Below are 24,470 nucleotides of genomic sequence, written 5' to 3' on the forward strand. Positions count from 1 at the left end.
ATGGACTTTCAAGAAAAACCGGTGGGATGAGTCTCTCCATACACCAATCTCATCAATACAGGATAATAATAATAATAATGATAATAATGGCATTTATTAAGTGCTTACTAAGTGCAGAGCACTGTTCTAAACCCTGGGGAGGTTATAAGGTGATCGGGTTGTCCCACAGACAGTCTTAATCTCCTTTTTACAGATGAGGGAACTGAGGCCCAGAGAAGTGAGGTAACATAATAATATAATAATGATGGCATTTATTAAGCGCTTACTATGTGCAAAGCACTGTTCTAAGCACTGGGGAGGTTACAAGGTGATGAGGTGGTCCCACGGGGGGCTCACAGTCTTAATCCCCATTTTCCAGATGAGGGAACTGAGGCCCAGAGAAGTGAAGTGACTTGCCCAAAGTCACACAGCTGACAATTGGCAGAGCTGGGATTTGAACCCATGACCTCTGATCCCAAAGCTGCCCTTTCCACCGATCCACGCTGTCTCTGCTAACTTTAGGCTAGTACTTAGACCTTGGTTTGACCCATGCAGATTTTGGCCCCCAAAGGGAATTTTCCACCTGAAATTTTTTTCCCCCCAAATGCTCCAGAATCTCTGTAGACCTGTCTTAGCATGCGGCTGCCATCCTGTGCTCATTTCACCGCCCCTGGTTCCCCTGGAAGAGAGACATCCCCTACCTTCCCTTCCATATTCTGCAGCAGCAGCAGCAGCAGCAGTAAACTACTGATCGAATATGGCGACCCTGCTCCACATGCCCCACTCTGTAATGTGTTAGTTAGCGTCTCACTGAACACCATATGAAGAGTGCTTTCTGACATTTTAATTTTTTTTGTGTGTGTATGTACGTGTGTCCTGGGCTGCCTTCCACTTATAGCATTTCATTCGGAAATGACACTAGGTATAACCTCACTTTTCTCTTCCGCGCTTGCTTGGTCTGTTACTCTCCGCTTCTTTGATTTCTTCTCTCCTCCAATCTTGTTCCTCCTCCCTTTGACCCCGTTTTCTTATAGCCCCGCTTTCCTTATATCCTCTCCTTTGGAACTATCTGTCTTTCTAGTGACTCGTGTCTGGTCATTTGTTTCGTTCGATGTCCCTGACGTGTCTAAGGCTAAATGCCTCCTGCTATTAGACCGAGGTGTCTAGAATGGGATAATGATGTTTAGTAATTGTCTCCGCACAAACATGACCAAACCTGCTTTAAGAAGAACCCGACCTGGAAGCTGAGAGTCGGCTCCGATCCAGAAAGGACGTGCTCAGAAACAGTCCTGGTTCTTTCTGAAGAGGTTTTGACATAGTTTGAATTGTGTGATGGTGGTGGTGGAATGTATGTGTTGAAACGTCTTTGAACCGTGTCTTCTTGAGGATGCTCAGGTGGAAACTGGGAAGAAGCTTGAGGAGATTTGCTTAATTGACAGAGAAGCCGCACAGGCCTGGGTTCTAATCTCTGCTCCGCCACTTGTCTGCTGTGTGACCTTGGACAAGTCACTTCTCTATGCCTCAGTTACCACATCTGGAAAATGGGGATTAAGACTGTGAGCCCCTTGTGGGACATGGGCTGTGTCCGGCCTGATTATCTTGTATCTATCCCAGAGCTTAGTACAGTGCCTCACATGTAGTGAGTGTTTAACAAATACCACATCAAAAAAAATGAAAACCGATTGCTAGCATTGATGAAGTCCAGTCCTCCTTCTGATTAACCTTGAGTCAAATGCTTTAATTGCAAATGACTCAATCAATCAGTGGTATTTATTGAGTGTGTACCGTGTGCAGAGCACTGTACTAAGCGCTTGCCACTGAAGGGCCACAGAAGAGCAGGATTTGGGAAGTTTTTACTACTGTTGTTTATCCATAAATTATGCTTCTCTCCCAACTGCCCCCTCACACCCAAAAAAGTCCATTAAAAATGATTTTGACCAGACTATTTCAGTTACCACAGGAGCATTGCCTCCTGAAGAGGCAATGACTGTGAGCCCACTGTTGGGTAGGGACTGTCTCTATATGTTGCCAACTTGTACTTCCCAAGCGCTTAGTACAGTGCTCTGCACACAGTAAGTGCTCAATAAATACGATTGATTGATCGACTGATTGATTGATTGATTGAAGGGGCATACCTCAAAGGTTCAGCCAGGCATTGAACAAGAGTGCCTGTGAGCCATTTCAGTAATTATCATTTCCTTATCTTGAAAAAAAGAGAAGAGAGATTACAGTGCTTCACAAGAAAACACCTTCATTTTAGTATTCCAATTTATGCTTTGCAAATCATCCCAACCTGTTTCATTTGCAATTTTCCAAGTGGCTAACAGAAGGCCCCAAAATGGATGAATGAATATAAACATTAAATTCCTGACCTCTAAAAAGCTTTAGAGCTCCCTTCACAGGGAAGCTCTGTAACAGTCGGTACTAAGCTTGGAGTCCAGACTTTGATAGAGACTTAAATACAAGAACAAGAATTTTGTGACAACTACTTTTCGCTTGCCAGGCTTTAAATCCTTGCCTCAAAAAAGGAAAAAGAGCAACTCCTAGATTGGGGAATAAATGAAACGATTGTGTATGTAGTTTCCTTGCTGGTTTCCATTCTGAACATCTTCGGCCAGAAGGTAGCTCTTCCTACTGATGGAAGGGATGGTGTTTGTAGCTCTATGTCTGACTGAGGAGATGTGGCCCTGGAGTAAATTAGCAAAATCGAAGCACGCAATATTTTCTGTCTACAGGGAAAGAAGTGCTACTGTTTTCTAAACTCAGGAAACTCATGTGATGGGTCCTCTTTCTTTTCATTCCTTAAATACTTCTCTTTCTCCCTCCCTCCCTCTCTCCTTCCCTTCCTCCCTCCCTCCCTCTCCCTCATCCTCCTTCTCTTCCTCCAATTCCCAACCTCAATTCTCTGACTTTCATTTCTTCCCATCACCAAATCTTTCTCCGTTGTAGCATTTCTATTTTAGCCCTAGGTGTTACAGCTTCAAAATGATTTTAAGTGGGCTGTAGTTTTTTAAAACATCCCTCGCCTAGATTGCAAATCACAGAAATATCCATTCTGAATCACGCGGAAACCGTCTAATTTTATCCAGACTGAGCTGGATAAAATGTCCCCTGGAGCTCTGCGTCTCTGAAGGTTTCTGATACCTTTGACTCCAAAGTGGCTGTATCTGTTCGTCACCTATGTGTCTGTAAATGTGTGCGCTCGTGTGCGTGTGCGTGCGTGCGTGCGTGTGTATATGTGTGCATGTTCTTTTCCCCATGACTACAGGTCTGACTCTACTTGTGGTTTGTTTTCACCTTGGTCTCTGCTTCCTTTCAGGGCATTTTACCAGTTTGAAGCAGCATGGGACAGTTCAATGCACAATTCCCTCCTTCTGAACCGGGTCACCCCTTACAGAGAGAAAATCTACATGACGCTCTCCGTTTATGTCGAGGCAAGAACCGTCCCTGATTTCCACCGTATTTCTATCAAAGATATTAGTGGTGTGAAGCCTGAAACATGATTACTTTTCAAGGGTGCTGACCCATTCTAGTTAAAATTTTCTACCCAGCTCACGCCCTGGGGTCTTGGAGAGATAAATCATTCATTCATTCAGTCAGTCATATTTGTTGAGCGCTTACTGTGTGCTAAGCGCTGGGGAAGTCCAAGTTGGCAACATATAGACGGTCCACGTGCTTTTTTTGAACGTCCCCAAATTATAACTCAATCCTGACACCCACAAATCTTATTTCGTTCTTCGTGATCTTTCCAGGCACCAGAAAACTAAGATTTCACTAATGTTAACCCAAAAGACTCAAGGCAGTGTACTGATGCTGAATCAGTAAATCATGACAGAGCAACAGAATTTGCCGGAACTGCTAAAAATGTTGGCAGGACGTAAGGGACTCACAATTTCGGCTTCCGTGGTCTGTGAGCCCGCTGTGGGGTAGGGACCGTCTCTGTATGTTGGCAACTTGTACTTCCCAAGCGCTTAGAACAGTGCTCTGCACACTGTAAGTGCTTAATAAATACGATTGAATGAATAAATGAATGTACGGCCAAACATTGGGTAGAAAGGAGGAAGGGGCTTAGCTTCTGACAACATCCGAATAGGTGACCCAAGTCAGCAAACCTCAGTAGAGTTAGTAACCCTTGCCCTGACTGTTCAGGCAGAAAAGGTGCATTTTGGGGCTTAGGTCCCAGGAGTTCATTATCTCTTCAATTGAACATAAGAGTTCACTCTTTTTAGGGTGATGAGTACATGAGCATTCAAGTGTAGCATTTCTGTTTTAGCCCTAGGTGTTACAGCTTTAAAATGATTTTAAGTGATCTTTAATTTAAAAAAAAAATCCTCTGAAAGCTTACATGATGAGTACATGAGCATTCAAGTGTAGCATTTCTGTTTTAGCCCCAGGTGTTACAGTTTTAAAATGATTTTAAGTGATCTTTAATTTTTAAAAAAATCCTCTAAAAGCTTACATGATGAGTATATGAGCATTCAAGTGTAACGTTTCTGTTTTAGCCCTAGGTGTTACAGCTTTAAAATGATTTTGTGATCTTTAATTAAAAAAAAAAATCATCTGAAAGTTTACATGATGAGTACATGAGCATTCAAGTGTAGCATTTCTGTTTTAGCCCTAGGTGTTACAGCTTTAAAATGATTTTAAGTGATCTTTAATTTTAAAAAAATCCTCTGAAAGCTTACATGATGAGTACATGAGCATTCAAGTGTAACATTTCTGTTTTAGCCCTAGGTGTTACAGCTTTAAAATGATTTCAAGTGATCTTTAATTAAAAAAAATCCTCTAAAAGCTTACCTGATGAGTACTTGAGCATTCAAGTGTAGCATTTCTGTTTTAGCCCTAGGTGTTACAGCTTTAAAATGATTTTAAGTGATCTTTAATTAAAAAAAAATCCTCTGAAAGCTTACATGATGAGTACATGAGCATTCAAGGGTAGCGTTTCTGTTTTAGCCCTAGGTGTTACAGCTTTAAAATGATTTTAAGTGATCTTTAATTTAAAAAAAATCCTCTGAAAGCTTACATGATGAGTACATGAGCATTCAAGTGTAGCGTTTCTGTTTTAGCCCTAGGTGTTACAGCTTTAAAGTGATTTTAAGTGACCTTTAATTTTTAAAAAATCCTCTGAAAGTTTACATGATGAGTACATGAGCATTCAAGTGTAGCATTTCTGTTTTAGCCCTAGGTGTTACAGCCTTAAAATTATTTTGTGATCTTTAATTTAAAAAAAATCCTCTGAAACTTTACATGATGAGTATATGAGCATTCAGGTGTAGCGTTTCTGTTTTAGCCCTAGGTGTTACAGCTTTAAAATGATTTCAAGTGACCTTTAATTAAAAAAAAAAAATCCTCTGAAAGCTTACATGATGAGTACATGAGCATTCAAGTGTAGCGTTTCTGTTTTAGCCCTAGGTGTTACAGCTTTAAAATGATTTTAAGTGATCTTTAATTAAAAAAAAAATCCTCTAAAAGTTTACATGAGGTGATTCCTCTCCAGAAATGTACTTCCTTCTCTTAGATCTGCTCAAGCCCAGAGTGCACCGCTCCTGGCCTTACAGTTATTCCTAAAATATAGCCAGTTTGCAAGCATAGTAGAGGAAATAGAAATTCTGAGGAGGAGCAATAAAATCATAATGAGTAAAGGTTTGTGTTGATAGGCATTAAATCCTTAAAAGACACTGCTCATTTAAAAAATATCACAGTCCATTTTTTCCAAGACTGCCTTTTCGCCAGTGCCAGACCAGGATATGGAAGGGACTTGGGTCTAAGAGAAGCAGCGTGGCTCATTAGAAAGAGCCCGGGCTTTGGAGTCAGAGGTCACGGGTTCAAATCCCAACTCCGCCAATTGTCAGCTGTGTGACTTTGGGCAAGTCACTTCACTTCTCTGGGCCTCAGTTACCTCATCTGTCAAATGGGGATGAAAACTGTGAGCCCCCCCCGTGGGACAACCTGATCACCTTGTAACCTCCCCAGCGCTTAGAACAGTGCTTTGCACATAGTAAGCGCTTAATAAATGTCATTATTATTATTATCATTATTACTGGGATAACAAAAAAAAATCCTCTGAATCTGTCTGAAATGGGGAGAATAGAATGCATACAAACTAATCCCGGAAACCAAGGGCCCTGTTTAAGAGAGTCATTTTTGACTCTCAGCAAGAGGAACGTTTCTTGTTCATTCATTCATTCAATCGTATTTATTGAGCGTTTACTGTGTGCAGAACACTGTACTAAGCACTTGGGAAGTCTAAGTTGGCAACATAGAGAGATGGTCCCTACACAGCAGTGGGCTCACAGTCTAGAGTGGGGAGACAGACAACAAAAAAAAAATATTAACAAAATAAAATAAATAGAATAAATATGTACAAGTAAAATAGAGTAATAAATATTCATTCATTCATTCAATTGTATTTATTGAGCGCTTACTGTGTGCAGAGCACTGTATTAAGCACTTGGGAAGTCCAAGTTGGCAACATACAAAGACGGTCCCTACCCAACAGCGGGCTCACAGTCTAGAAGGGGGAGACAGACAACAAAACAAAACATATTAACAAAATAAAATAAATAGAATAAATATGTACAAGTAAAATAGAGTAATAAATATGTACAAACATATATACATATATACAGGTATATATTTTGTTGAAATAATAATAACGATAATAATAATAATGGTCATTGTTAAATGCTGACTATTAAGTAAGAAGCAGCATGGTTTAATGGATAGAGCACGGACCTGAGAATCAGAAGGATCTGTGTTCTAATCCCGGCTCCGCCACTTATTCATTCATTCATTCAATCGTATTTATTGAGTGCTTATCGTGTGCAGAGCACTGCACTAAGCGCTTGGAAAGTACAGTTCGGCAACAGATAGAGTCAATCCCTACCCAACGACGGGCTCAAAGTCTAGAAGGGGGAGACAGACAACAAAACAAAAGAAGTAGACAGGCAATCTGCTGTGTGACCTTGGGCAAGTCATTTAACTTCTCTGTGCCTCAGTTACCTCGTCCACATGGGGATTAAGACTGTGAGCCCCATGTGGCACAACCTGATCACCTTGTATCTACCCCAGTGCTTAGAACAGTGCTTGACACATAATAAGAGCTTAATACAGTGCTCTGCACACAGTAGGCGCTCAATAAATATGGTTGAATGAATAAGGGCTTAACAAATACCAAAATGATTAAGTACTGTACTAAGCAGCGTGGCTCAGTGGAAAGAGCCCAGGCTTTGGAGTCAGAGGCCGTGGGTTCAAATCCCAGCTATGCCTCTTGTCAGCTGTGTGACTTTGGGCAAGCCACTTCACTCCTCTGGGCCTCAGTTCCCTCATCTGTAAAATGGGGATGAAGACTGTGAGCCCCTCATGGGACAACCTGATCACCTTTAATGATGGCATTTATTAAGCGCTTACTATGTGCAAAGCACTGTTCTAAAAGCGCTGGGGAGGTTACAAGGTGATCAGGTTGTCCCACGGGGGGGCTCACAGTTTTAATCCCATTGTCCAGATGAGGTAACTGAGGCCCAGAGAAGTGAAGTGACTGAAGCACAGAAATGCGAAGCGACTTGCCCAAGGTCACACAGCAGAGAAGGGGCAGTATCAGGATTAGAACCCAGGTCCCCTGATTCCCTGCCCATCCCACTATAGCACGCGGCTTCTCTTAGGGCAAGCGCCCTAATGGTTGTTCTTTCTCCTTCCCCATTTCTCTCTTTCTCCCTGTGTGTCAGATGGAGAACTGCACACAGCCTGCCGTGATCACCAAAGATTTCTGCATGGTGTTCTACTCCAGAGATGCCAAATTACCAGCTTCCCGCTCCATTCGCAATCTCTTTGGCAGTGGGAGCCTGCGGGCCTCTGAGAGGTAGAGTCCCTCTTTGTTTCCTGTGGGGAAAGAATTCATTCAATGGTACTTATTGAGTACCTACTGTGTATCCCTCTTTGTTTCCTGTGGGGAAAGAATTCATTCAGTGGTACTTATTGAGTACTTACTGTGTATCCCTCTTTGTTTCCTGTGGGGAAAGAATTCATTCAGTGGTACTTATTGAGTACTTACTGTGTATCCCTCTTTGTTTCCTGTGGGGAAAGAATTCATTCAGTGGTATTTATTATTTACTGTGTATCCCTCTTTGTTTCCTGTGGGGAAAGAATTCATTCAGTGGTACTTATTGAGTACTTACTGTGTATCCCTCTTTGTTTCCTGTGGGGAATCAATCAATCAATCATATTTATTGAGTGCTTACTGTGTGCAGAGCAAATAATTCTTTCAATGGTACTTATTGAGTACTTACTGTGTATCCCTCTTTGCTTCCTGTGGGGAAAGAATTCATTCAGTGGTACTTATTGAGTACTTACTGTGTATCCCTCTTTGTTTCCTGTGGGGAAAGAATTCATTCAATGGTACTTATTGAGTACTTACTGTGTATCCCTCTTTGTTTCCTGTGGGGAAAGAATTCATTCAGTGGTATTTATTGAGTACTCACTGTGTATCCCTCTGTGTTTCCTGTGGGGAAAGAATTCATTCAATGGTATTTATTGAGTACTTACTGTGTATCCCTCTTTGCTTCCTGTGGGGAAAGAATTCATTCAGTGGTACTTATTGAGTACTTACTGTGTATCCCTCTTTGTTTCCTGTGGGGAAAGAATTCATTCAATGGTACTTATTGAGTACTTACTGTGTATCCCTCTTTGTTTCCTGTGGGGAAAGAATTCATTCAGTGGTATTTATTGAGTACTCACTGTGTATCCCTCTGTGTTTCCTGTGGGGAAAGAATTCATTCAGTGGTATTTATTGAGTACTTACTGTGTATCCCTCTTTGCTTCCTGTGGGGAAAGAATTCATTCAGTGGTACTTATTGAGTACTTACTGTGTATCCCTCTTTGTTTCCTGTGGGGAAAGAATTCATTCAATGGTACTTATTGAGTACTTACTGTGTATCCCTCTTTGTTTCCTGTGGGGAAAGAATTCATTCAGTGGTATTTATCGAGTACTTACTGTGTATCCCTCTTTGTTTCCTGTGGGGAAAGAATTTATTCAATGGTATTTATTGAGCACTTACTGTGTACAGAGCACCGTACTAAGCACTTATGTGGTTGTTTGAAAAGCAATAGCAGGAGCTGGGCCTAACCCGGACTAGTAAATCATCAGGAAGTCAATCAATCAATCAATCAATCGTATTTATTGAGCACTTACTGTGTGCAGAGCACTGTACTAAGTGCTTGGGAAGTACAAGTTGGCAACATATGGAGTTGGTCCCTACTCAATCAATCAATCAATCGTATTTATTGAGCGCTTACTGTGTGCAGAGCACTGTACTAAGCGCTTGGGAAGTCCAAGTTGGCAACATATAGAGACGGTTCCTACCCAACAGTGGGCTCACAGTCTAGAAAACAGTCCATTTTCAGGAAAACCCTGAGGCTTATCGGAAAGAACACTGTATCCAGTTTATTCTTCTTTGTTCCAGCTCGCCAATAAAACTAGTGCCGGATGAACCTCCATCACCTTCCTTGAATTCCTTTAGGATGCTTAGGTCCCTTTTCATATGTTGCCAGCTTGTACTTCCCAAGCGCTCAGTACAGTGCTCTGCACACAGTAAGCGCTCAATAAATACGATTGATTGATTGATTTTCATCTTAACTCTGGATCTCCCAAGTCTCAAACTTGAGTGAGATTGAGCGTGGCTCAGAGGAAAGAGCCCGGGCTTTGGAGTCAGAGGTCACGGGTTCCAATCCCGGCTCCGCCAACTGTCAGCTGCGTGACTTTGGGCAAGTCACTTCACTTCTCCGAGCCTCAGTTCCCTCATCCGTCAAATGGGGATGAAGACTGGGAGCCCACAGTGGGACAACCTGATCGCCTTGTAACCTCCCCAGTGCTTAGAACGGTGCTTTGCACATAGTAAGCACTTAATAAATGCCGTCAGAAAAAAAATAGGGATCTCAAACTTTCTCAGGGTTGATCTTTCGGCTTAATGTGTACTGAGTGACCAGGTGCAAGTCCTGTTCTAAGCGCTGGAGCGCGGGAGGTAATAACTGGGGGCAAAAATTGAACGCAGTCCCTGCCCCGTGGACTCCCAGGGTTGCTTCTTTTTGCCCCAGCTGTTCCAATACTTTGGTTTCTTCTTCATTTGCAGTAATCGAGTGACGGGGGTGTATGAGCTCAGCCTGTGTCGTGTGGCGGATGCTGGGAGTCCAGGTGAGTTGTTTGTCCTGGCAGGACAATCCCAATCCCAGATTCAATCCCTCCCTTCCAAGCCCTACTGAGAGCTCACCTCCTCCAGGAGGCCTTCCCGCACTGAGCCCCCTTTTTCCTCTCCTCCTCCCCATCCCCCTGCCCTACCTCCTTCCCCTCCCCACAGCACCTGTAGATATGTTTGTCCAGATTTATTTCTCTATTTATTTTACTTGTACATATTTATTACTCTATTTATTTTACTTGTACATATTTACTCTTCTATTTATTTTGTTAATGATGTGCCTTTAGCTATAATTCTATTTGTTCTGACGACTTGACACCCGTCCACATGTTTTGTTTGGTTGTCCGTCTCCCCCTTCTAGACTGTGAGCCCGTCGTTGGGTAGGGAAAGTTTCTATATGTTGCCGACTTGCACTTCCCAAGCATTTAGTCCAGTGCTCTGCACACAGTAAGCGCTCGATAAATACAATTGAATGAATGAATGAAAGAAATATAATCAAACGTCAAGGGGGCCAGTTACTTAGACGTTCCCTTTGTCGAGACATTCTTTCCTGCCTCAAATGAGCACCAACTATCCCATCTGGGGAAAGTTGGTGACTCAGTTCACTGACGCCTAAAGTAGAGATCATTTGGGGGCAAGTACTGCTGTCTCCCAGGGCTAATTTGAGGAACAAGAGAAGAACGTGCCAGGTTCTGCTAGGGCCCAAGTCATTTCCTGATCATAGGAAAAGCCCACTAGCTCTTCCCAGTATGAAGAGATTTTATTTAGTGTAATGAAGCATTAATGCAGTTATGCCCCAGTGTTACCCTCCTGCCCTAAAAGGATGCCTGTATCCCGGCCTCCTAACCATCTATTTTTTTTATGGCATTTATTAAGCGCTTCCTATGTGCCAAGCACTGTTCTAAGCACTGGGGAGGTTACAAGGTGATCAGGTTGTCCCATGGGGGGCTCACATTAATTTCCCATTTTACAGATGAGGGAACTGAGGCCCAGAGAATAATAATAATAATCAACCAATCAATCAATCAATCGTGTGTATTGAGCGCTTACTGCTTGCAGAGCACTGTACTAAGTGCTTGGGAAGTACAAGGTGGCAACACATAGAGACAGTCCCTACCCAACAATCAATCAATCGTATTTATTGAGTGCTTACTGTGTGCAGAGCACTGTACTAAGCACTTGGGAAGTACTAGTCAGCAACACATAGAGACAGTCCCTACCTAACAGTGGGCTCACAGTCTAGATGACTATTATTAAGAAGACAAGACTATTAGAAGACTATTATTATTATTACTATTATTAATAGTAATAATGATGGTATTTGTTAAGCACTTACTATGTGCAAAGCACTGTTCTAAGCGCTGGGGAGGTTACAAGGTGATCAGGTTGTCCCATGGGGGGCTCACATTTTAATCCCCATTTTACAGATGAGGTAACTGAGGCCCAGAGAAGTGAAGTGACTTGCCCAAAGTCACACAGCTGACAGTTGGTGGAGCCGGGAGGCCTTCCCAGACTGAGCCCCCTTCTTTCTCTCCCCCTCACCATCCCCTCCGCCTTACCTTCTTCCCCTCCGCACAGCACCTGTATATATGTATATATGTTTGTACAGATTTATTACTCTATTTATTTTATTTGTACATATTTATTCTATTTATTTTATTTTGTTAATATGCTTTGTTTTGTTGTCTGTCTCCCCCTCCTAGACTGTGAGACCACAGTTGGGTAGGGACCGTCTCTATATGTTGCCAACCTGTACTTCCCAAGCGCTCAGTCCAGTGCTCTGCACACAGTAAGCGCTCAATAAATATGATTGAATGAATGAATGAATGAACCCATGACCTCTGACTCCAAAGCCCATGTTCTTTCCACTGAGCCAGAGAAGTGGAGCGACTTGCCCAAAGTCACACAGCTGAGAATTGGCAGAGCCGGGATGCGAACCCATGACCTCTGACTCCAAAGTCTGGGCTCTTTCCACAGAGCCACGCTGCTTCTCTCTTTGCTAACTGGAATGATTAGGCATTTGAGAAGATCAATCAATCAATCATATTTATTGAGCACTTACTGTGTGCAGAGCACTGTACTAAGCGCTTGGAAAGTACAAGGTGGCAACATATAGAGAAAGTCCCTACCCAACAGTGGGCTCACAGTCTAAAAGATCTGATCTACCGTAGGTTCCACGGCTTCTGTGCTCTAATTCCAGAGAAGGGATCCAGAAATCCCAATCCCAGGTCTTAGAGGGCACGCTGCAACCCATTGTGATGTGGAGAAGCCTTTTTTGAGCCAAGCTCTAGATAGAATAATAAGCTCTAGATACAAATAAGCTCTAGATACAAATAAGCTCTAGATACAAGTGCTTAGTACAGTGCTCTGCACATAGTAAGCGCTCAATAAATGCGATTGATGATAGAACAGGGCTGCGAGGAGTTGATAATGTGCTTGGGCCCCACTCCACATCAGGAAAGGCGGCCAGGTCCTCTGTTATACTGTATCTGGGTTATATAATGGATATTTGGGAGGTAGAAGGGAAAGAGAAACTCTTTCATTCATTCAATCGTATCTGTTGAGCGCTTACTGTGCGCAGAGCACTGTACTAAGCGCTTCGGAAGTCCAAGTCGGCAACATATAGAGATGGTCCCTACCAAACAACAGGCTCACAGTCTAGAAGGGGGAGACAGACAGCAAAAACTCATTCCTTAAACCATGTTGAAACCGGTTTCCTGTCATTGCTCAATTTGAAGTTCAGTACTTTCATTCATTCATTCAACCGTATTTATTCATTCATTCATTCAATCGTATTTACTGAGCACTTACTGTATGCAGAGCACTGTACTAAGCGCTTGGGAAGGACAAGTTGGCAACATATAGAGACAGTCCCTACCCAACATTTATTGAGTGCTTACTGTGTGCAGAGCACCGTACTAAGCGCTTGGGAAGTCCAATCAATCATTCAATCAATTGTATTTATTGAGCGCTAACTGTGTGCAGAGCACTGTACTAAGAGCTTGGGAAGTCCAAGTTGGCAACATCTAGAGACAGTCCCTACCCAACAGAGGGCTCACAGTCTAGAAGGGGGAGACAGACAACAAAACAAAACATATTAACAAATTAACAAAATAAAATAAATAGAATAAATATGTACAAATAAAATAAATAAATAAAGTCATTCATTCAATCGTATTTATTGAGCGCTTACTGTGTGCAGAGCACTGTACTAAGCACTTGCGAAGTCCAAGTTGGCAACATCTAGAGACGGTCCCTACCCGACAGCGGGCTCACCGTCTAGAAGTGGGAGACAGACAACAAAACAAAACATATTAACAAATTAACAAAATAAAATAAATAGAATAAATATGTACAAACAAAATAAATAAATAAAGTCATTCATTCAGTTGTATTTATTGAGTGCTTACTGTGTGCAGAGCACCGTACTAAGCGCTTGGGAAGTCCAAGTTGGCAACATCTAGAGACGGTCCCTACCCAACAGCGGGCTCACAGTCTAGAAGGGGGAGACAGAGAGCAAAACAAAGCATATTGACAAAAGAAAATAAATAGAATAAATACGTACAAGTAAAATAAATAGAGTAATAAATCTGTACAAACATATATACAGGTGTTGTGGGGAGGGGAAGGAGGTAAGGTGGGGGGGATGGGGAGGGGGAGAGGGGGAGAGGAAGGAGGCGGCTCAGTCTGGAACAATAGAAACAACTCCCTTAAGCAAGGACAAGGGAGGACCGTCTTGCTTATCCTTATTTTGTCACTTCCTGAAGAAGAACGCTTCCTTGTGCCAGGCTTGGGCAGGAAACCATTGAGATGAAGTATCTCCTCACCCTCCTCACACTCCTCACACTCCTCACCCTGGGCTTCCAGGCTGTCCATCCCCTCGCCCCCTCGTACCTCACCTCCCTTCTCTCCTTCTCCAGCCCAGCCCACACCCTCCGCTCCTCTGCCGCTCACCTCCTCACGGTGCCTCGATCTCCCCTGTTCCACCGTCGACCCCCAACCCATGTCATCCCCCTGGCCTGGAATGCCCTCCCTCTGCCCATCCGCCAAGCTAGCTCTCTTCCTCCCTTCAAGGCCGTACTGAGAGCTCACCTCCTCCAGGAGGCCTTCCCACACTGAGCCCCCTCCTTCCTCTCCCCTTCCTCTCCCTCCGCCTTACCTCCTTCCCTTCCCCACAGCACCTGTATATATGTATATACGTTTGTACGTATTCATTACTCTATTTTACTTGTACATATTCATTCTATTTATTTTATTCTGTTAATATGTTTTGGTTTTGTTCTGTCTCCCCTTTTAGACTGTGAGCCCACTGTTGGGTAGGGACCGTCTCTATATGTTGCCAGCTTGTACTTCCCAAGCCCTTAGTACAGTGCTCTGCACACAGTAAGCGCTCAATAAATACGATTGATGATGATGGTGACCGTCTCTAGATGTTGCCAACTTGTCCTTCCCAAGCGCTTAGTCCAGTGCTCTGCACACAGTAAGCGCTCAATAAATACGATTGATGATGATGATGATGATGATGAATGAATGAATCTCCTCAGGCTACTGTTTACAAGCTAGTCAATGGGCAGTTTTAAAGAAAGGTCGCTGATCTCTGGACTTGGTCTCTCCACGCCAGGCATGCAGAGAAGACGCAGGCGAGTGCTGGACACGTCGGTAGCTTACGTCCGGGGTGAAGAGAATCTGGCTGGTTGGAGACCCCGCAGTGACAGCCTCATCTTGGATCACCAGTGGGAACTTGAGAAACTCAGCCTTCTTCAAGAGGTAGACCCTGTCCTCACAACCTCTGTCGGGGGCTACTGTGAAACGTCTAACAGTGCGACGTAACAGAGCCTCCTCCATAAGAACACGGCTGTGGCCTGGGCCGTACTAAAAATCCAGAAATCTCTCAAGCAAAAGTGGTAAATCCATCATTGAGTAATTTCTTGGGCACTTGCTTTGTGCAACACATTCTAGAAGTGTGCAAATCATCACACCAAAGGCTAGGAAAGCTACTCGAAGTGAATTTGACCCTGTCGCTGCCCCTGAGGATTTCAACTCTGAGGGGAAGACAAACAACCAAAAAATGAATTACTTTTTTAAGTTGAATTTGCCCCCAAAATAAGAAAAATGTAACTGTGGCTTCCCAGAGCAATACTGGGGTTGTCTACCAGTCCCAATATTAACTGCACATTTTAAACTTTCTATAAAAAAATTTTGACATACGGTCCGATGCCCAGATCCATGTTGTTTCTACTACGCCTGTCTATCTTTCAGTAGCCGTTATGACAGGGGCTTTATGGGTTGGGAGAGAGTTTCTCGGTGTATAATCTTCCCTCTCTAATAATCAGTCAATCAATCAATCAATCGTATTTATTGAGCGCTTACTGTGTGCAGAGCACTGTACTACACGCTTGGGAAGTACAAGTCGGCAACACATAGAGACAGTCCCTACCCAGCAGCGGGCTCACAGTCTAGAAGGGGGAGACAGAGAACAAAACCAAACATGCTAACAAAATAAAATAAATAGAATAGATATGTACAAGTAAGATAAATAGAGTAATAAATATATACAAACATATATACGCATATACAGGTGCTGTGGGGAAGGGAAGGAGGTAAGATGGGGGATAATAATAATAATAATAATGATAGCATTTATTAAGCACTTATGTGCAAAGCACTGTTCTAAGTGCTGGGGAGGTTGCAAGGTGATCAGGTTGCCCCACGGGGGACTCACAGTCAATCCCCATTTTACAGATGAGGTCACTGAGGCGCAGAGAAGTGAAGTGACTTGCCCAAAGTCACACAGTGACTTGCCCAAAGTCACACACTGCTGTAGATGGGGAGGAGGGCAAGGGGATCCATCACTGAGGTGGGCAGAAGATGCTCCAAAGCTAGCGTGAGCCCCCGCAAATCCCGGTGCTCTTCGAGGCCTGTCTGGCCCTCCATCAACAACAATTATCACAACTGTGGTATTTAAGCGCTTACTATGTTCAAAGTGCTAGACTAACCCCCGGGGTCGATTCATTCATTCCTTCATTCAATCGCATTTATTCATTCATTCCTTCATTCAATCGCATTTATTCATTCATTCATTCAGTGGCATTTATTGAGCTCTTACTGTGTGCAGAGCACTGTACTAAGCACTTGGGAAGTACAAGTCGGCAACATCTAGAGACGGTCCCTACCCAACAACGGGCTCAAAGTCTAGAAGGGGGAGACGGACAACAAAACAAAACATGGAGACAGGTGTCAAAATCTAGAGGAATATTTTGGTAACCGTCACCCTCATGATTTGGGAGATTTCATTGATTCATCCAATGGCATTTATTGAGTGCTTACTGTGTGCAGAGCACTGTACTAAGCGCTTGGGAAGTCCAAGTTGGCGACATATAGAGACGGTCCCGACCCAACAGCGGGCTCGCAGTCGCAGACATGGAGGTCCCACTCTGAGTAGGAGGGAGAATAGGAGTGATATCAGGTATTAAACTCCTATTTTACAGATGAGGAAATTAAAGCACAGAGCAATAAAGTGATTTGCCCGAGGCCACACGGCAGGCGAGTGGCAGAACCAGGATTAGAACCCAGGTCTTACTCACTCTGTCCCTCAATCGTATTTATTGAGCGCTTACTGTGTGCAGAGCACTGTACTAAGCGCTTGGGAAGTACAAGTTGGCAAGCTTGACTTCCAAGTCTATGCTCTTTGCATTGAACTGCTTTGCTTCCCAATCAATTAATCAATAGCATTTACTAAGTGCTTACTCTGGGCAGAACACTGTAGTGAGCACTCGGGAAAGTCCGATAGATTAGTAGACCCAATCCCTCTTGGGCAGTCACTCTCGGGCACTGATCCTTCTCTTAAAAGCCCACCTCCTTATTGTTCTGTAGCTGAGTGGAAAGAGCCCGGGCTTTGGAGTCAGAGGTCACGGGTTCAAATCCTGGCTCCGCCACTTGTCAGCTGTGTGACTTTGGGCAAGTCACTTCACTTCTCTGGGCCTCAGTTCCTTCATCTGGAAAATGGAGAGTAAGACTGTGAGCCCCCCGTGGGACAACCTGATCACCTTGTAACCGCCCCAGTGCTTAGAACAATGTTTTGCACATAGTAAGTGCTTAATAAATGCAATTATTATTATTATTATTCTCTGGGCCTCCGTTACCTCACCTGTAAAATGGGGATTAAGTCTGTGAGCCCCATGGGGCAACCTGATCACCTTGTAACCTCCCCAGCACTTAGAACAGTGCTTTGCACATAGTAAGTGCTTAATAAATGCCATTATTATTATTATTCCCTTCTTCAAAATGAGAAATTGATTCCCATGTACCATGCCAGATATCGGGCTCTGTGGATTCCAAAATAAGCTTAGGGGTCAGAACTGATTGCAGTGTGACCTCAGGTGAGTCATTTTACTCTTCCTCAGTTTTTCCCATCTATGAAAAGGGAAAGATATGTACAATCTACCTCCTCTATAGAAGCAGCGTGGCTCAGTGGAAAGAGCACGGGCTTTGGCGTCGGAGGTCATGGGTTCGAATCCCAGCTCCACCGCATGTCTGCTGTGTGACCTTGGGCAAGTCACTTAACTTCTCTGAGCCTCAGTTCCCTCATCTGTAAAATGGAGATTACGACTGTGAGCCCCAGGTGGGACAACCTGATCACCTTGTATCCCCCACAGCACTTAGAACAGTGCTTTGTACATAGCAAGTACTTAACAAATGCTTTTTTAAAAAATTTGGATTCACCAACTAATGTTTAAGGCCATTTCTGAGCGAAAGGTGTTCTCTCTATAACAACTGACAAGGCTGACTCATTTTTTAGGTTGAAAAAACCAGACATTACCTCCTCCTGCGTGAGAAGCTGGAGACCACGCAGAGATCAGCCCAGGAGACCTTGTCCCCGTGTTCAAGTGAAGATTCGGAGTCCCGCAGCCCGTCCTGCGTCTCTTCTCCAGACGCCCCAGAGAGCCGGACTCCTCCTCTGGACACTCCCAGCGAGAGACAGAAAGAGCTGGCTGCCAAGGTAGCGCAAAGGATCAATCAATCAATCAATCGTGTTTATTGAGCGCTTACTGTGTGCAGAGCACTGTACTAAGCACTTGGGAAGTACAAGTTGGCAACATATAGAGACAGTCCCTACCCAGCAGTGGGCTCACAGTCTAAAAGGGGGAGACGGAGAACAAAACCAAACATACTAACAAAATAAAATAAATAGAATAGATATGTACAAGTAAAATAAATAAATAAATAGAGCAATAAATACGTACAAACATATATACATATATACAGGTGCTGTGGGGAAGGGAAGGAGGTAAGATGGGGGGGATGGAGGGGGGACGAGGGGGAGATCACAGCAGTACCTCTGTCGGGGGCCGGTAGCTTGGGTTTCCCCTCCAGATCATTCTTCGTGAAGAAGAGCTTGTGTCTCCTAACTTATTCCGCTCTTTTAAGCTCCATAGATTGATTCTCCCGCCGGTAAACCTTACATACTTTGAGGTTATATTTAATTTCAACAATTTATCAGAGACAGTGACCCGCCCCTCCGTCCCCCGAGAGCATTTATGACTGCGTGGTGCTCCCAGGAAGACTTCTAGTTCCCCGACTTAACCGTGTGTTTCTTTCTTTTAAGTGTTTACGCCTCCTCACGCATACCTTCAACAGAGAGTACAGCCACAGTCACGTCTGTGTCAGTGCCAGCGAGAGCAAGGTACGACCATCCCTACTGCTTCCTGTCCCTGAAGAGACAATGAGAATCACAGCAGAAAAGCTGCCCGATGTACCCACAGGGCTCTTTTTTTTTTCCTTTTCAAAACCGGAAAAAAAATCCCAAATGCCAAACTGAATGAAGGAGAAAAGGAAAAAAAAAATGAGGTGATTTTCAAAAGGGAGGTCCTTTGCATTTGATGAAGAATTAAATAATCCCTGAATAGTTAGTTCATTATCACCCAACCAAAGGGTCATTGTGTTTTCCATTTTCTTCTGGAAGCGGGAGTAGGACAGAATAACACAAATTTAATGACTAGAAATCTCCGTAGTGACTGCACCCCACGGTCAACTTCATTATTAAGGGAGCAGCTAATCATTATCTCCCATTCCGTCCGGCTAATCTCTACATAATTGCCCACTGGCAATATCGACCTATGAAAATAGAGATGTCAGTGAATCTGCAGTAAAGGGATTCTTGCCTTAAATATTTATAGCATTTTTTGATCAAATAAAATGATTAAAACAGATCTAAAGTGTCCTATAACTCACTGATGAAAGTTCAGGGTATAAAACTCTCAAGTATAATATAATAATAATAATATTAATAATAATAATAATGGCATTTGTTAAGCACTTACTACGTGCAAAGCACTGTTCTAAGCGCTTACTACGTGCAAAGCACTGTTCTCGGTGTATAATCTTCCCTCTCTAATAATAATAATGATAGCATTTATTAAGCGCTTACTATGCGCAAAGCAATGTTCTAAGCTCTGGGGAGGATACAAGGTGATCAGGTTGTCCCTCGTGGGGCTCACAGTCTTCATCCCCATTTTACAGATGAGGGAACTGAAGCACAGAGGCATTAAGCGACTAATATGGTAGAGAGATTACCCTATTCTGCTTTTTTTTCCCCTCTCCTGATTCTTCAAGGTCTGAGTTTAAACTGTGGAAAAAGAATTGGACGTTGAATCTAGGATAAGTGAAGGTGTCTGAGACAAGTAAAGAAAAATAATGCGAAGTATAATTGAAGATCTAAGCAAAGAAAATCCTTAGAGATTATCCAGGAACAGCAACAATAATTGGACCAATAGAATTCATAGCTCTTTTGCTGCTTGAAGGCATATATCTACAGCAAAAAAACCCCCAAAAACAAAAACAAAACCAGAATAGATCTTTGACATTAAGGGCCTTACCCTATTCATATTAAATAATTAGATAAAATGACTAACAGTAGGAAAATATATGCAAAGGTATACCTTTGCATTCCAGTGCCCACATTAAGATGCAATTGGTCATACCCTCCGAGGCCCAATTAAAGCAAATTAAATTGCTATTCGATACTTTTCTGTTGGAGCCAATGTTTTAAAGCTGAATTACTTGTGGAATAACTGTTTATAGATTTTGAGGCTTCTAAAAATGAATTATACGTATGGGAAGACTTTGATTAGTGGGCTACTAACGATGTATTATGGTACCTGTCTGCTAGTATTACTAGAAATTGCAGAACGAGTGTGGAAAATACATTTTTTCTTTCCACCATCCACCCTATCTCAGGGTCATTTTGTACGCTTGGGCTTTGCAATAACTTGAATGCCAGATACGGTGATGAGCTAGTAATATGTTCTTTTCATTCCTGCAGTTGTCAGAAATGTCAGTGACTTTGATGAGGGATTCCTCCATGACAGCTCTGGAGACAACTACCCTTACTCCTTCCTCGACCTGTCCATCACTGGTTGAAGGCCGGTATAACACACCTGTCCTTAGGTAAGGTAAAGGAGCAGTGTCCAGAGTGATGTGGTGTTCATTTCGAAGTAGAATGCAAACATTTAAAGACTCCTAAATAGAAAAGCGGGGGTACCTTTCCACAAAAACAAGAGAAGTTCATTCATTCATTCATTCAGTCGTATTTATTGAGCGCTTACTGGGTGCAGAGCACTGTACTAAGCGGTTGGGAAGTGCAAGTTGGCAACATATAGAGACGGTCCCTACCCAACGACGGGCTCACAGTCTAGAAGTCTGAATCGGAGCAATGGTTCGTCCAGCCTGGTATTCCTTTCTGAAAATGATCATAAGATGCTTAGAAGAACCAGGTGATAATTGCCTTCCTTGACATTCATCATTATGGCCAGAGATAAGCCATCTAGCATATCCAAACTTTCCTTTTCTGCCATTAACGTTCCTCTAGTAACCCATTTCAGAACTTGCGCCCGTGAGTTAAGCATCAAGGCCTAGTCGATAGAGAACAGGCCTGGGACTCATAGGGTCATGGGTTCTAATCCCTTCTCCTCCACTTAATAATGATAATAATAATAATGGTATTTGTTAAGCACTTACCATGTGCCAAGCACTGTTCTAAGCACTGGGGTAGACACAAGGTAATGAGGTTGTCCCACGTGGGGCTCACAGTCTTAATCCCCATTTTCCAGATGAGGTAACTGAGGCACAGAGCAGTTAAGTGACTTGTCCAAAGTCATACAGCTGACAAGTGGTGGTGGCGGAATTAGAACCCATGTCCTCTGACACCCAAGCCCGGGCTCTTTCCACTAAGCCCCGCTGCTTCTCATTTGTCGACTGTGTGACCTTGGGCAAGTTACTTGACTTCTCTGTGCCCTAGTTACCTCATCTGAAAAATGGGAATAGAGACTGTGAGACCCACATGGGCAAACTGATTACCTTGTACCTACCTCAGTGCTTAGAACAGTGTTTAGCACATAATAAATGCTTAATAAATACTACAATTATTATTATTACTATTTCAATCCCTCTGCACTACTTTTTGTGGGTCCAAATTTAATTTTCTTACTATCCTCTGGATAAAGGAGTGTTTCCTTTTATTTGTTTTGAATTTACCACCTTCAAGCTTCGATTGGTGCTCTTTTTGTTGTTTTTTATATATAATTCGTCCCGCATATTCCAACACCACTGATGATAAAATTCACCAATGAGCATGTGTAGCAAAAAAGGCCAGTGTGGAATCTCTTGTCCTGGCCATACTGAGGACATAAAAAGGTTGTCCTGTCTTGCGTTGTTAAATTTAATATTTGCAGCACTTGGCACTGGTCCCTCTTTTGTGATCTTACTGTTTAAGGGATTTGTGGAACAGTAGTTCTATTCGTTTCAACCATGCACTCCCTCAGCCTTCATCTCTCCAAACCGAGGGGGGTCTAAATCTTTTCAGTTGCACTCATATATCAGTTTAATTAAAGTGTTGTAACAGGGCAGTGATTTTCATTCACTGGCAGATTCATGAGAAGGAGGGAAATGCGGATATTGATAGAAAGTCTATCAAGTGTTGGGCTTAAAAGTGCTCTCTCGTTGGAGTGAAGATCCAAAACAATGATAAAGTCATTGGAAAGCACCATCCCGGAGATTTGAGAAATGATTTTTGTGGTTCCCTTCTAGGACCCCCCAACTCTGTTCCCGACCAACTAGTCCTGAACCTGTTCTGGAGGGAGAGCAGAAGAAATCCCCTTCTCCTACACGCGGGGCTGAAGAGGAGAAGGAGCCCCAGCGTTTACTGGTGCCAGATATACAGGAGATACGCGTCAGGTATGGCACTTTGCTCCTCCTAAATTTAATGGGAAGTTTCGACACAAGAGGAGGTGGGCTGGATCCTATTAGGAGACCCTTAGGGGAAAAAGCGGACCGAAGTTCCCTGAGGAAGTTTGGAAGGCCACAAATAGAGCCATACTCACTAGAAAGATGCTGGACTCCTGAGGAGCAGAAATCCAGTTGGCAACACTCTGGCAAGATGCAGAATGGAGGGTTTTGAAGTAAAGTGGGAAAAGCATCCAATGAGGGAGGAATAGCCCATTGCAGAAGAGAAAAACCATGTCCTGTGTGACATTGGGCAGGTCACCTAACTCCTCCATGCCTCAATTCTCCTGCTCTCCCTCCTACTTATTCTGTGAGCCCCACGTAGGACGGAGATTGCATCCAACCCAATTCAGTTTTTCAACCCCAGCACATAGAACAGTATTCAAAACATAGTAAGCACTTAAATACCATAAAAAAAAAACATTTGGTAGATGGACTGTGAGCAGGTGAGTTCTTAAAACAGCAGCCTTGAAGAAAGACTCAACTAAAGCATCTGTCCACAATTTATTCTCAGCAGTCTTCCCATTTTTACCAATGTTGCCAAAGTGCTGCAGGGCATCCGTAGCCTGCAGACATATGGAAACAGACTATGGTCATATTTGCATTTTAACGCTTTTCTCCAGAATCATTTTCCCTGAGGACCAGTCTGATTTATTTCCAAGCCCGGGCCTATGACCCATTCTAATATGCATTTCTGGCTTCCTTCAGAGGTTCAGTGTCCTGGTGAGAACTCCATGGGACAAGGAGTTGCCTCTCAACTGCTGATAAGTTACTGCCTACGTTCTTCATCGCAGGGTGGAGGCTAACCCGCAGGGGAGAAGATAGACTGGAATTTTCCGTAGTTTGTTTCTAAATTTAAAATTAATTCCTGGGGATTTTCCTCACAAAATTCCCATCGCAGGGAGGAACATCCTAGTAACTAAATTTTGATTGAAAAACAAACCTTGAGCAAGTCAACTTCTCTGTGCCTCAGTTACCCTGTCTGTAAAATGGTGATTAAGACTGTGAGCCCTATGTGGGACAGGGGCTGTGTCCAACCTGATTAGTTTTTACGTGCTCCAATGCTTAGAATAGTGCTTGACTAATAGTGCTTTATACTAATGCCATTATTATGATGACGATGATTATTACCCTGGGCCCCTACGCCAAGTCTGCCACTTCAGGAGGAGAAGGAGAGAGTGCTGGCTGCCACTACTCAGATGATGATCCGTAATTGCCCCAAATATTCAATAGCTTCGTGGGGAGTTTTTCTTTAATCCTCACCCGGGAGGTAAACAAATCCCTCTTCCTTCCCTCCTTAGCCCCATTGTTTCCAAGAAGGGCTACCTGCATTTCCTGGAACCCCATACCAATGGCTGGGTGAAGCGTTACGTGGTGGTGAGGCGTCCTTACGTGTACATCTACAACAGCGACAAGGACTCCGTGGAGAGAGCCATCCTCAACCTCTCGTCAGCTCAGGTGGAATACAGTGAAGACCAGCAGGCCATGCTCAAGGTAAGTGGACCAAGACTGCTGGGCCAAAGCCAGGGTCAGTGTTTAAATCCACCCCAAGTGCTTAGCACACTGTATACGGTAAACGCTAGATAAATTGATTGACTGACGGAGAAGAAGACTAGATCAAAGATAAGATGGGAGCAGTTTCTCCTAGGCCCAGAAACCAAGGTCTTCCCCAGACTGGGTAAAGAGCAAAGATGGGACTGGAGTAAGGGCCATACATGCCCAAGGTCAAGCGGTGAAGCCTAATGAGAAATACAAAAAGCAGTCTTGGTTCCAGGACGATGGTGAATGAGGAAAGGGACTTTAATAGCTTCATGTGCCAATCGTCGTGAGTCCCTAAAGCTCTCTGGCTAAATCAGTTCCTTGGAAACGATTCCCAGTGCATGTGAGGAGTGAGCTGGTTTCTGAAATGAGGAATCAGATTTTCCGCTTTGGTGGCACTGCCATTTGTAGAAGAGATTGCTCATAGCATAGCGCTTATGTGCTCTGTGTCTGTTGTTGGGGATGAGATGACTGAGGGGCTTGTGC

At 43.4% G+C, this 24,470-nt stretch overlaps 1 protein-coding gene across 24 annotated transcripts in view; it reads left to right on the forward strand.

The window, feature by feature from the left end:
* KIF1A (kinesin family member 1A) overlaps positions 1-24,470 on the forward strand; it is a 189,699-nt gene that overhangs the window by 157,712 nt on the left and 7,517 nt on the right. For 13 of the 24 annotated variants that reach the window (XM_038749687.1, XM_038749691.1, XM_038749692.1 and 10 more), the window contains 9 exons: positions 3,299-3,413; positions 7,704-7,837; positions 10,104-10,165; positions 14,788-14,933; positions 17,965-18,165; positions 18,772-18,849; positions 20,488-20,612; positions 22,251-22,397; positions 23,747-23,939. In XM_038749687.1, coding sequence (XP_038605615.1) covers positions 3,299-3,413; positions 7,704-7,837; positions 10,104-10,165; positions 14,788-14,933; positions 17,965-18,165; positions 18,772-18,849; positions 20,488-20,612; positions 22,251-22,397; positions 23,747-23,939 — 1,201 coding nt within the window. Of the gene's footprint in view, positions 1-877; positions 902-3,298; positions 3,414-7,703; positions 7,838-10,103; positions 10,166-14,787; positions 14,934-17,964; positions 18,166-18,771; positions 18,850-20,487; positions 20,613-22,250; positions 22,398-23,746; positions 23,940-24,470 lie in introns of all 24 variants that reach the window. The other 11 variants (XM_038749685.1, XM_038749686.1, XM_038749688.1 and 8 more) reach the window with 1 other exon arrangement.

The sequence above is a fragment of the Tachyglossus aculeatus genome, chromosome 7, assembly GCF_015852505.1.
Source record: "Tachyglossus aculeatus isolate mTacAcu1 chromosome 7, mTacAcu1.pri, whole genome shotgun sequence".
Classification (NCBI taxonomy): Eukaryota; Metazoa; Chordata; class Mammalia; order Monotremata; family Tachyglossidae; genus Tachyglossus; species Tachyglossus aculeatus.